This window comes from Eurypyga helias, unplaced genomic scaffold, assembly GCF_000690775.1.
Source record: "Eurypyga helias isolate BGI_N326 unplaced genomic scaffold, ASM69077v1 scaffold20918, whole genome shotgun sequence".
NCBI lineage: Eukaryota > Metazoa > Chordata > Aves > Eurypygiformes > Eurypygidae > Eurypyga > Eurypyga helias.
In genome coordinates, this window is record NW_010265214.1 from 11,970 (window position 1) to 24,384 (window position 12,415).

Below are 12,415 nucleotides of genomic sequence, written 5' to 3' on the forward strand. Positions count from 1 at the left end.
TATGAACTGCTGGGACGAGAAAATATTTTCCTTGCTCTTAAACCCTCGTTCTCCACCCGATTGGAAAAGCCGATTCCAGCAGGATGGATTTTGGGATGCGATTCGCGATCGTGCTCTCCACAGCCGGACAGTCCTAATTCCCATCCCCTCTCACTGCAGCCCCTGGCCGGGAATGCCATTCATTCAAATTCCCGTGACAAGCCGAGGGATTACGAGATTTTCTCCGTCGCCTTAATGCCGCTGGAGAGCCCAGCACGTGGAAGGGAGCACGGCCGACGGTCACGCACGTCGTCGCTCGGCTCGGCCGCTTTGCCTGTCCGCGGCTCCCGCTGGCCTGCCCCATCTTCCTCTCGGCTGGTTGCTGGACGCTGCGTTGCTTTGCCGGGCTCGGAGGGGTTTCGGTGCGCGAACGGTTCGTTCCGTTGGGAAGCTGCTCGCAATGTTTGATGATAATTTTAGACAGGGCAGATTTTGCTAAGCTGCAGAGTTCAGATGAGCTCTGGTAAAGCCACGGCGGGGATTACTGTGGTTAATTCAGCACTTGGTTTCTGTAGCAGTGATTTTTTTTTTTCCCCCTTTGGATTCAAACCCTGCATTTCCAGACCTGCTGTTTCTTCCCGAAAAGCAGGACTGTGCCTTGGAGCCGGCTCAACGCCTGTGAGGGGATGCTGATGTTCGGTAGATCTCGGTTGTCTGGTTGGCGTGGGGATGGAGCGGAGCTGGGGAGCGCAGCAGCCCTCCATCCCCACCCTCTCCGTCCCATCACATCCCAAATGGGCTTTGATCCGTGAGACACCCAGACAGCATGCAGGGAAGTGCCCTGGACAGGGGTTCCCATCTCCTGGATGCCGTAAGCAAGGATGGACACCCACCTGCGCCGGAGCAGCAGAGCCTGGGTTATCTGGTTTTTTCCCTCCTGGGCTCACCTCTTCCCTGGAAGCCTTTCCCTGGGCTGGAGAAAATTCCTCAGCTAACACTTTAAGCTGTTTTATTGCCAGCAGCTGGTTTATGGGGCATTTACACCCTCTGATTTGACGAGTTGCCAGAGGAAGAGGTGGGCAGAAGGGGTGGAAACCTTGCTGATCTTTCCCCCCCCCAACCCTGGAAATGCCCGTGGGCAACACACCCGCATGGAGGTGGCACCAAGCCTTTCTCAGGCTGTCCAGGGAAGATTGATCCAAGCAACAGACCTTGAATAAATTCCAGCAATATTTCTTGGTTAGGGAAACTGCTGTGCCTGCCAGCTCCGGCCCTGTGCCCCGGGGACACCACTGTTGCTTCTGCACCTCCTCTTATCTCCACACCAGCTCTCCCAGCAGCGCTGATGCTCTCCAGTTCCACCCTCTGCACCAAAATGACCTAAACCAGTTGCAAAACCAAACCTGCAAACCCCATTTAGCATTCCCATTCCTTCCAGTAATGCAAATTCATGCAGATTGCATCAGAATCGCCCGGGCTCTGCCGGGAAGCGGATACCAGGCTGTAACGTATCCAGTACGGAGGAGCTGGCTAAAATCCTTTTAGCAGTAGCACCCCCAGAAATGCCTGGGACTCCTGCCTGGGTGCCGTGAGGGAATTGGTCGGGTGCTAGTCTGTTCCCAGAGGGGATGCTGGGGTCCCTGCGCTGCCCCACCTGTCTTCCCGTGGACTGAGCAGGGGGTTTCGTGTCCCTCTTTCCCCTCCGAGCAGAACAACGCTGCTTTTGGCCCAGCAGCTGGATTTCTCCGGGAGCCGCGGCACTGCTTTACGGCCCAGCTAGCCATACGGGCGCTGCAGACACCCAGGCTCGGCAGATTTCTGCTTTCTGGGAGGGATCATCTCAACTAAATTGTTTCATTCTTCTCTTCCTGAAGGCTTTTTCCCACATCAAAGCTTTTGGGGAGGTTTTTGGGATGGCTGTGGCATGGAAAACCCCTCCTTGAGGCCACTGTGGCCTGTCTCTTTCCATCAATTTGATTTCTTCAGGACTCTTCTCGAGGTCTCCTGGGTCTGTGGGGGTGCTTTGTTAATCCCACTCCCTGCGTTGACGTCTCATCCCTGTTAAGTGGCAAAATTAAATCCTGCAGCGACGTGATCAGAGGGAAGAGGCCACGCCGGGGCTCTTTGTCGGGGTCTCCTGCGTGGCGGCGTGCTGGGGAGGGGGGCAGCAGGCTGGATCTGCTGGCGCTTTTCCTAATTCCCTTTCATCTCTCTTGCCTTTCTAAGCAGCAATTAGGCTTTTTGCTGGCTGGTCACATGGGATGAGTGCAGTTGCTGAGCATTTTGGGGCTGTTTTTCCCTTCCTTTTGGCCCAGCGCACTTGAATTTGATGAGCTGGTGGTAGGTGGCAGAGCTACAAGTTGCCCCTGGCCGAGAGAAGAAGGAGGGGCGGCTGTTTTAGGGCTTCTCTTACAATGGAAACATCTGTAAGGCAGAGGAGACTGAAAGGCAATGCAATGTCAACTGCTCTTTGTTGAAATGTTCTCTCTTGCTGAATTATTTTCCCCCTGCTTTTAGTGTTGGTTTTGGAAGGACGTGCCGTGTTTTTAACCTGCGGGCTGCTCTGCTCCTGGGGAAGAGCCTGGAAGCACCCAAGGATCTTGAGTTTCTGCTGGGACCACCCTAGTTTTCTTGCTGCTGCACTTTTGGGCCGTAATCAGTCGGACCCGGTTGGGGTTGGAGCAGGGGCTCTGCCTGCACAGGGCTCGTCTGGAGGGTGGCACGGTATTTGTGTTGTACACGCTGCCTGACTTCCTTGGAGGAGCCTCAGGGAGCCAGGGCTGGGCTGGAAGGGATGTTTCCAGCCTCGCTGGCTGCTCTTGGTTACCTTCAGATGTGAAATCTGCTTTGCCTGATCATCTCTGTCACCAGCAGGTTAGAGGAGGGGGGTCAGTTTTTAGCATCTGTAGCCACAGATGTGTTCTTGACACGTTTGGTGATGCTCATTTCTGCAGCTGCAGCAGTCAAGGTGGACTGAGGGGAGCCACGGGCCTGGATAGCCCGGGAAGATGACGTGCTGAAAGGAGCGCCTCCTGATTTAGCACTTCTCTTTCACTGTACTTTCAGCAAATCCAGTTTGCAGATGACATGCAGGAGTTCACCAAGTTCCCCACCAAGACGGGCCGTCGGTCCTTGTCCCGCTCCATCTCGCAGTCTTCCACCGACAGCTACAGCTCTGGTAGGTGCTGGGCTCCGTGTCCGTGCCTGGTCCTCGCCCAGATCCAGCACTGGAGCCGCTGTCAACGTGCCCGTCACACACACATCAGGATGCTCCGTGCTGTGCTGTACTCGGATGTAGAGGGGGTAATCCTGGGAGGTTCCTGAAGGTCAGGCATTGCTTACCGGTTGATAACAGTTAGTTCTGGGTTGTTTTAGGGAGCAAGAGTGCAAAATTCCTTCTGGACGTTGGCTTTCCTTGTAAGATTTGTAATTTGAGCCATGAGTGTGAAAGCTAGGAAGCAAGCCGAAGCATAAACCTGAAGGGTAGGAGATCCTGGGGTGACATGCCTTCCTCTCCTGGCTTTAGCTGCCTCCTACACCGACAGCTCTGACGACGAGGTGTCCCCCCGGGAGAAACAACAAACCAACTCCAAAGGCAGCAGCAATTTCTGTGTGAAGAACATCAAGCAGGCAGAGTTTGGGCGCCGGGAGATTGAGATTGCTGAACAAGGTAAAAGTGGAACGTGGGGTTCGTGGGGCTTGCGGCTGGGTGCTGTGTTCTCTGCAGACCAGGAGCTGAGCCATGGCAATTCCCACAGCTCATGCTACAGCCGTGGATATGTCTTTCCCCTCCGGGTCAGCAGATTATGTGGGGAAGAGCTAGATGGGATGGCAGACGTTAGCAAGGGCTGCCCTCCCTTTTCTAACAGCAGCAGAGCTCTTGCAGGGCTTAATGTTCTGGTGGCTTTGGATGAGAAACCTTAAGGATCTTGCAACGCCTTCGGAGACAAGAAAACTGACAGTTCCAGCCCCTTCCCCTGGGGCTTGTGGGAAGTGGAGTTACCATTTCCAGGGGGTGATTGGGTAACTTTTTGCTTTCAGGCTTCTTTTTGACACGCTGCCAAAGCTGTAGAAGGGGAAGATATTCCAGGCCCGTTTAGAGCAGCTCTTCTGAGTTGTGGCAGTGCTGTGTTCATCTTTCGGTGCTGTTGTGCTGCAGGGCTGGGGACTGCCCTTGCCGCGGTGCCCAGACTCCTCCTCTGGGCAGTGCCTGGCCCAGACCTCTGGTTACGGGGTTGGAAGGACACTGTGTCCTGAGGGGCTTTGTCAAGGGACAAATGACACTGGTGTTCTGATCCAGCTTTGGGCAGACCTGTCAGGCCAGGGGTGAAGGGTTTTCTCCCTGGCTGTGCAATGACTGTAGCAAAAGCTGTGAGCTGGATGTAGCCCATGAGACCCCAGAAAGGAGCGCAGGTCTGTGGCAGAGGGACTTCTCCGGACTGAGCCATCATTAAACCCTCTCTGTTCCTTTTGCAGACATGTCTGCTCTGATTTCACTCAGGAAGCGAGCTCAAGGGGAGAAGCCTTTGGCTGGAGCTAAAATCGTGGGCTGTACCCACATTACAGCACAGACTGCAGTGAGTTTGGGGTGCCTGTTTGCCACCCCTACCTGTTTGGGGTGTCCGGGGTGGGACAGACCCGTTTTACCCTGGGGAAGAAAGTCTCTTGAGCTTCCCAGCCTTGGGTTTCCTTGGGCAATGTTTGCTGGAGCCGATCTTTGGTCGGTTCCTCGCTGCACGTTGCACAAGGCACTGTGCGTGTGCCCGTCACCGCTCTGCCGGGCCTGCCGCTCACCCCGCTGTCTCGCAGGTGCTGATCGAGACGCTGTGCGCGCTGGGAGCGCAGTGCCGCTGGTCTGCCTGCAACATCTATTCCACCCAGAACGAAGTGGCGGCTGCCTTGGCAGAAGCAGGTGAGTAACACGGGGCTCTCCCAGCCCCTCCAGGCTCTGTCGCCTGGTCCCAGCCAGCTGGTTTAAGGATTGCTTTGGAGCACATATCTTTTGGGGAGGGATAAACGGGTCTGATCCTGCTGTGGGTTGATCTCGGCATGGCTCCTTGGCCCTCCTGTCTGTGGCTTTCCCGAGCTGGCCAAGCAGGAGAGAGCTCTGCCGACGTTGGCAGATGCTAAGGATGCTCCTCTTCTCCTAGGTGTTGCCGTGTTTGCCTGGAAGGGGGAGTCAGAGGACGACTTCTGGTGGTGCATTGACCGCTGTGTTAACATAGATGGCTGGCAGGCCAACATGGTAATGAGCCTTCTTCCAGCCCTTCCTCTGTGGAGTGGTCACTGGGTGCTCCTTACCCTTCCCTCCCTGGGGCTGTTCTGGGAGCCTGCTGGGGCTGCCTGGGCATCTGCAAAGGCCTCTGAGCCCCCTTTAAAGTGGGGGTCCTGGAGAACGGCAGCCAGAGCTGGGTTGTGGGAGCTGTAGGGACAGTGTCCTGAGCGGGTACAGCCCAACGGCATGGGAGCATCGCCTGCTGGAGCTGCTGACAAGTCAAGAAACCACGGGCCCTCTTTCCCCCCACAGTCAGCCCTACGAGAGCTGCCCCAACCGCTCCTCTCTGTCCCAGAGAGAGGTCTCCACAGGGGACCTTGCCCTTCCTGAGAGCAGATGGCACCTCTCACCGCCTTGGTGCATGGTCTGTGGTCACTGACGATGCAGCAGCCTGTGTCCGTGGGCCGTGACAGCTCCCGCAGCCTTTCCTCTCGACTGTTTGCTTTCAGGGCATGAATGTTGTGGCGTCCTTCTGATCTCAGCCTGCTTAGTTAGTGCTGCCTGTGGTCATGTTTCCAGGCTGCAGAGCAATAGGAGAGGCAGAGAAAACCCTGTTAGGATCCATCAGCTCCACGCAGGGGGTAAGAAATCCTCTGTGTTTTTGGAGGAGACCCCGAGTTGCTGGCAACTAGGGGAACCCAGGAGTCCTGGCCCCCAGGCCCTCTGCCCAAAAAGCCCTTCATCGGTGCCTGAAGATGCTCTCCATCTCTTCTTCCCCATCCTTTTCCCAGCCAGTGCTTTTCCCAGGGGAAGGCCTGACTGCTCCATGCTCTTCCTTGCCTGTTCTCTAGATCCTGGATGACGGTGGGGACCTGACCCATTGGGTGTATAAAAAGTACCCCAACGTATTCAAGAAGATCCGAGGGATTGTGGAGGAGAGTGTGACCGGTGTGCACAGGTAGGAGGTTTGGGGAGGCTCATCTGGAGATCTCTTGCTGGATGGCTGCTCTCTGCTCTGACCTGCTCTGTCTTCTTCCAGGCTGTACCAGCTCTCCAAGGCTGGGAAACTGTGTGTCCCAGCCATGAACGTGAACGACTCCGTCACCAAACAGAAGTTTGACAACCTATATTGCTGCCGAGAATCCATCCTGGATGGGTGAGTCCAACCCTTCTCCCCATCCATGCTGTCACTCTCTCAACGGTGGGACTTGGCCTCCGTCTCCTCGTGAGCAGAGATCGGGCTCTTTGCTGCTTTGCCCTTGCTGTGTGCTTGCAGGACCTGGTTTGGGAGCTCTCGCAGCGGAGCGCTGCCCTGTGTCGTCAGCGGTGTGCGCTGGACTAATCCCAACACAGGTCTCTCTCTGTCCCCCAGCCTGAAGAGGACCACGGATGTGATGTTTGGAGGGAAACAAGTGGTGGTTTGTGGTTATGGGGAGGTGAGTTTCGTAAGCGGGAGTCGGCGGAGCTGTGAGTCAGCCTCCCCCCGAGCCATCCTTCCCCTGAGCTCCGCATCCTGCTTCTTCCCTGTGCAAAGACCACTTGGTATAGGAGTAGATCAAACCTGGTGAGAGATTACCAGGAAAATCTTGCTTAGAATCTTCTGGGAGGCTGGAGAACAAGCATCAGATTTCCCAGTTTGCCTGCAGGTTAGCTGGGCTGCAAATATGACAGTTGCTGGGAACACTGGCCTGAATTTTAACTACCCATGGGTGCTCCCATCTGCTCTCCCTGGCCTGAGATCAGCAGCCAGCCAGGCTGCCACTGCGCCTGTGACAGCGGAGACGCATGGGCAGGCTGCATCTCGCTGGTGGATATTGTTCTGGCAGAATGGAATCATATCACGAACTTGTAAATGATTCTGCCCTGGAAGAGCACGGAGCCGGGAGCTGACACCTTCCCTCCATCTGTGCTCTGTCTGCGTGGGTGTTTATCTTCCTGCGCTGCGAAGGGCCTGGCAGTAGCTGCAAATGCTCTTCCCAGCAGGAACATGCTTACTAATTTATTTAGGCACGGGGTGGAGCCCTGCTCTGCTCGACCAAGAGGCTGTGCTGGCTCTTGCCCAGGCGCCCTGGGGTGCCATCTGATTCTCCAGCCAGGAGTTGTGCTGGGAGTTGTAGTCTCCAGGGCCTGTCCTGAGTTTTATGGACTCGTTCAGAACAAGCGAGTCCTTCCACCCTCACTGATTTCCTTTTTGGATGTGGGTTGGAGTCACGGTTTGGCCTGCCCGGCTGTTGTCAGGAGATCTCAGGTCAGAGCCGGGTGATGATTGAGGGCGTTTCTGGAGCTGTTTCTTGCCCGGCAGCATCTTGCTGGTCAGCAAACGGGGCTGAGCGTGGGTACGTGCAAGTGTGGGTAAGTGGCAGTGGAGAGCTGGATTCAGTTTTGTATTGTGGAGAGGGATGGAGTGAGAGGTGCTGTTACAGGAGCTCTGCTCTCCCCCATGCTGGTGCGGGGGGCATGGGATGGAGGATCTGCCCCTCGATCAGTGCAGGACAGCTCTGAGTGCCAGAGAATCCCTTTGGCTTAAAGGCAAGTGGGGGAAGTGCACGCTTGTCCAGACTGCTCGATCTCCTTTGGAGGAGAGCTGAGAAGGGCTCCTGCGATGCTGGGGGCTGCGCAGGCTGCGAGCGCGTCAGCTTGGGAAGCTCCTGCCAGGCTGGAGAGCTGGTGGCCTTGGAGGAGGGGCTGGACTTGAGGCAGAAGTGCCACTTGCCAGATGCGCCGCCGAGCTGCTCCTGGCATGGGGCAGATGGCCAGGACGAGCATCTCCCGGCCTGGGACGCGCTCGGGCTGTTTTAGTGGAGGGACTGTAGCGCTTGGTGTGTCCTGTGCTCAGTCTCACGCTGACGCTTTGCCTTGGCAGGTCGGCAAGGGATGCTGCGCCGCTCTGAAAGCCCTGGGAGCGATCGTCTACGTCACGGAGATCGACCCCATCTGCGCTCTCCAGGCTTGGTAAGCGGTTACACGCTACTTGTGAGCATCTCTTCGTCTGCTCTCTGGCCTCGTTTAAACCCTGACAGGGGCTGAAACAGGGCCAGGAGGGTCTGTGGCTCATCTCAGAATATACGTCTCGTTGGGGTGTAATGGGGGAAGGGCTGGGGCAGATTTCAGGGCTGGCTCAGTGGTGGGGTACCAGGCAGCAGGCACCTGCCTGGCGTGGGAAGGCTTCTCGAGGGTTCATGCAGCACTGGCTGAATGCTCCACACCTCCCCTGGCTCCTCCAACATCTGTGAGAGCAGGTTCGATGCCGCATCCTTCGCACAGCCCTTCCTCATGCATCTGGCCTCCCTGGGAGTGTGGCAGGATAGCCTGGCTGCTGTGTGAGGGAGCAGGCTTCTCCTCATCGTGGTCCCTCTCCCCCTTTTTTGCCAGCATGGATGGATTTCGGGTGGTGAAGCTGAGCGAAGTGATCCGTCAGGTGGATGTCGTCATCACCTGCACAGGTAGGGATGGAGAAGGTCATGGGTGAACTTTGGAGCAGGCTGAGAAGGAGCAGTCGTTCCCTAGCGGGTGTCTCAAGGATGCTGGGGGAGCTGGGGATGGAGAATGCTTCGCTGTCATGTGCTGCTGTTTTTCCAAGAGCAATAGCTGTACTCTGGCAAGAGCTTTTCCTCCTACCCACCCCTGTCTGCTGTTTGGCCACAGTCCTCAGCCCGTGGGAGGAGGGACATCCCAGCCATGTGTTCCAAGGGGATTTTGGGGCCTCCTAGGGTCTGGTTAATTCATGGAACCAGAGATCATGAAGGCCAAAGGACCATGGAGATGCTCCGAGGGCTGGAGCCCCTCTGCTGTGCTGAAAGGCTGAGAGAGTTGGGGGTTCAGCCGGTAGAAGGGAAGCTCCGGGGAGACCTTAGAGCCCCTTCCAATGCCTGGGGGGCTACAAGAAAGCTGGGGGGGACTTTTTCCAAGGGCAGAGAGTGACAGGACAAGGGGTAACGGGTTTAAACGGAAAGAGGGAGATTGAGATGGGACATCAGGGAGAAATTCTTCCCGCAGAGGGTGGGGAGGCGCTGGGACAGGTTGCCCAGAGAAGCTGTGGATGCCCCATCCCTGGAAGTGTCCAAGGCCAGGCTGGATGAGGCTTGGAGCAACCTGGTCTAGTGGAAGGTGTCCCTGCCCATGGCAGGGGGTGGGCCTGGGTGGTCTTTAAGGTCCCTTCCAACCCAAACCATTCTGTGAGCAGCGCTCATCCCACATATTTCCCTCTTCCAACCAGGAGGGCTGCTGTCCTGCTTGGAAGTTCATCTGATGTTGCCCCAAGCTGAACTTCTCTGGCACACGTGCAGGGAAGGAGAAACCGGAGGGTTTATATTTCCATCTGTGCCCTTTCTGCCTGCAGGGAACAAGAACGTGGTGACCAGGGAGCACCTGGATCGGATGAAGAACAGCTGCATCGTGTGCAACATGGGCCACTCCAACACCGAGATTGATGTGGTGAGTCCGCCTGCGGCCTCGAGGGCTGCGTCTGCCCCGCTCTTCTCCCACCGTGACTCCAGCCTCTTCCGCCTGCTCTTGCAGACCAGCCTCCGGACCCCAGAACTGACCTGGGAGCGGGTGCGCTCCCAAGTGGACCACGTCATCTGGCCGGATGGGAAGCGGGTGGTGCTGCTGGCCGAGGTGCGCCGAGAGCTGTGCCGCGACGATTGCTTTGACCTCTGTCGGGAAATCACCGTGTGCCAGAGTTTGTAACAGAGACAACCAGGTGGAAAAGTGCTGGGAGGAGGTTCAGAGCTCCAGAAAGGGTTTCTAGATTTTTATTTTCCCTTTTCCTGAGGCAGGGGAGGTATCGTGCCATCTGGCTCCCTTCTTTCGAGCTGGAAGCCATCCCTGTCAGCCAAACCCCGGCTTTGGCAGGGTTTTCCTGTGCAGCAAAGTGGCTGGATGTTTCTTCCTCCCACTTGAGCTCTCCTGGCAGTCGGAGGGACTGGCTCTTCCTAGGGACCACAAACTTTTCCTGCCTTAAAGCTGAGGGTTAGGGTGGGAACTGAGGCAGAGTTGCTCTGGTAACGTAGGTGGTCCTTGAATCGGCATGCTGTGCTTGCCCCCTGCCCCAGGGATGGGGTAGAGGTGAATCCCGTCTTGTGACTCGACTCAATTTGGCTTTGGGGGCAAGGTCAGCTCTCTGCAATCTCATCCTGCTCTCTCCTAGGGCCGTCTTCTCAACCTGAGCTGCTCCACGGTTCCCACCTTCGTCCTCTCCATCACGGCCACCACTCAGGTCTGTACGCTGCGAGCGGCAGACAGAGGCTGCTCCGGGGCCTTGCACGAGCCTTGGGGTGGGGATGGTTCGGAAGAAGCTGGGAACACGCGTTTTGGGTGGGCCCTTGGGATGGCACCGGTGCTGTAGATGCCATAGCTCCCACCCAGCCGACACCAGCCTACCGCTTTGCTTACAGCGGGGACAGAGCTTGTGAACGAGCCAGCCTCCGTGGCAGAGCTCCTGCTGTGCTGCAAGCCACCGGAGCGCTCCCCTGGCACAGCTTTAAACTTAACTCTAAGGCTTTGCTTTGGTTTTGGACCCTTTTGATTTCTCTACCACAATTTCCCCCCGTGGGGTGAGTTTTTAGGGATCCTGGAAGCCTGTGGTTAAATTGGTCCCCGCCATCAGTGCTGGTTCAGCGGGGTGGATGCAGCTTGTGTCTTGCGCTGTTTGTCGTGACTCTGCCCTTCTAAAGAAAACGAGGGTTAAATGTGGCTCGGAGACCTGCCGTCGGTGCTCGCTGCCCGCAGCCGGGGCCGGCGCCCTCCTCGGTCAGCGAGCGATGGAAGAAACCCGCTGGGCTGGGAACGCGGAGGGGACTGATGGCTGGGGACAGGAGAGCCGCGCTAACGGTGGGGAATCTCCTTATCCTCACGCTGGTCGGCCCAAACAGATGGGGATGGGCCTGCGCGCCGGAGCTGGCTCCCAGCTGCGTGAGCCGGCGCTCTGAGCAGGCGCAGGTTGCTTTTGCTGAAGGAGCGGCTGTGGTTTTTGGAGCGATGCCGCCAGCTTGAAACGAGCAATCCATTCATTGCCTCGTGACGCAGCAGAGAATCAGAGCTGCTCCCCTCTCCTCCATCCTGGTTTTCCCCGGCCCAGATGCTGACCACGAGCTGGGTGGCATCTCCTCTCCCACTGGTCTTCCCCCGGTGGTGGTGGGATCATGGAGATCCGGAGAGGGATGTACCCTCAGGTTGAAGCCTTTCCTTCAAGGCATTTTGGAAGTGGTTTCCCTTTCGCTCAGGCTCCCAAACCCTTATCTCTGCTTTGTGCTGGCTGTCCAGCGTGGCCCGGCTTGGTGGCCGTCCCTGACTGTCCCTGGGGTGTCCCCTGTGATCTCTGCAGGCTCTGGCGCTGATTGAGCTGTACAACGCTCCCGAGGGCCGTTACAAACAGGACGTGTACCTGCTGCCGAAGAAGATGGGTGAGTGAAGGAACCCGGGCTGACTTACCCCCGGGCTGCTGTGCGCCAGCGGTTTTGGATGTTCGGAGAAACTCCAACCTGGGCCGGAACAAACTCTAGGGACCTCGAGAATGAGTCCGGGGAAGCCATCGGGGGCAGCAACCTTGAAATCGGTGCAGGTTGTTGGATTTACTTCCCCTAGGGTTCTGCAGCGTGGCAGGTGTCCCTTGTCCCGAGCCTGCCTGCTCCGGGGTTTTTTGTGCAGCCCTTGTGCCTTCTGGTGCACATCCAGCCCTGCTCAGCGCCAGGGCGCGGGCTCAGCTCTGCCATAGGCTTACCTGACGGTGAATCCGTGGTGCTAGGTGGCAGGGACCCCCCCAGCCAGACCCAGCGTGGTGCCTGGGCCCTTTTCAATGCTGTATGATGAACCCATACAGCATCCCCCCAGCAGTGTAGTGGGGGACGTGCGCCCCTGATCTGCTCTTCCCTCTCCCCAGACGAGTACGTCGCCAGCTTGCATCTGCCTTCGTTCGATGCCCACCTGACGGAACTCACGGACGATCAGGCGAAATACCTGGGACTCAACAAAAACGGGCCTTTCAAACCCAATTACTACAGGTCAGGGCCGGCCGGGGCAGGGAGCTGCCGTCTCCGCACCCAGTGGGTGCCGCGGGGGGCACCGGGACAGCATCAGCTCCCAGGAGCTGTGTCCCCAGACGCCCGCGGCCTCACTGTCCCTTCTCTTCCAGATACTGACGGACCATACCCATGAAGGACCAGACCACACAAGGCAACATTAGAGAGATTATTTTTAAAGATCGTTTTTATTTTGGTTTAC

The 12,415-nt window shown here is 57.2% G+C and overlaps 1 protein-coding gene across 1 annotated transcript in view; it reads left to right on the plus strand.

Annotated features, from left to right (window-relative positions):
* Nucleotides 1–12,195, plus strand: part of AHCYL1 (adenosylhomocysteinase-like 1) — a gene marked incomplete at its 3' end in the record, with an annotated part of 12,969 nt that extends 774 nt beyond the window's left edge. Inside the window, exons 2-16 of the mRNA XM_010156659.1 lie at nt 3,046–3,157; nt 3,506–3,649; nt 4,456–4,556; nt 4,789–4,891; nt 5,130–5,224; nt 6,046–6,152; nt 6,234–6,350; nt 6,567–6,630; nt 8,058–8,146; nt 8,567–8,637; nt 9,534–9,628; nt 9,713–9,811; nt 10,344–10,412; nt 11,520–11,598; nt 12,075–12,195. Of these exons, the coding sequence (XP_010154961.1) occupies nt 3,067–3,157; nt 3,506–3,649; nt 4,456–4,556; nt 4,789–4,891; nt 5,130–5,224; nt 6,046–6,152; nt 6,234–6,350; nt 6,567–6,630; nt 8,058–8,146; nt 8,567–8,637; nt 9,534–9,628; nt 9,713–9,811; nt 10,344–10,412; nt 11,520–11,598; nt 12,075–12,195 (1,445 nt within the window). The remainder of the gene's footprint in view (nt 1–3,045; nt 3,158–3,505; nt 3,650–4,455; nt 4,557–4,788; nt 4,892–5,129; nt 5,225–6,045; nt 6,153–6,233; nt 6,351–6,566; nt 6,631–8,057; nt 8,147–8,566; nt 8,638–9,533; nt 9,629–9,712; nt 9,812–10,343; nt 10,413–11,519; nt 11,599–12,074) is intronic.
* Nucleotides 12,196–12,415: the final 220 nt, after the last annotated feature.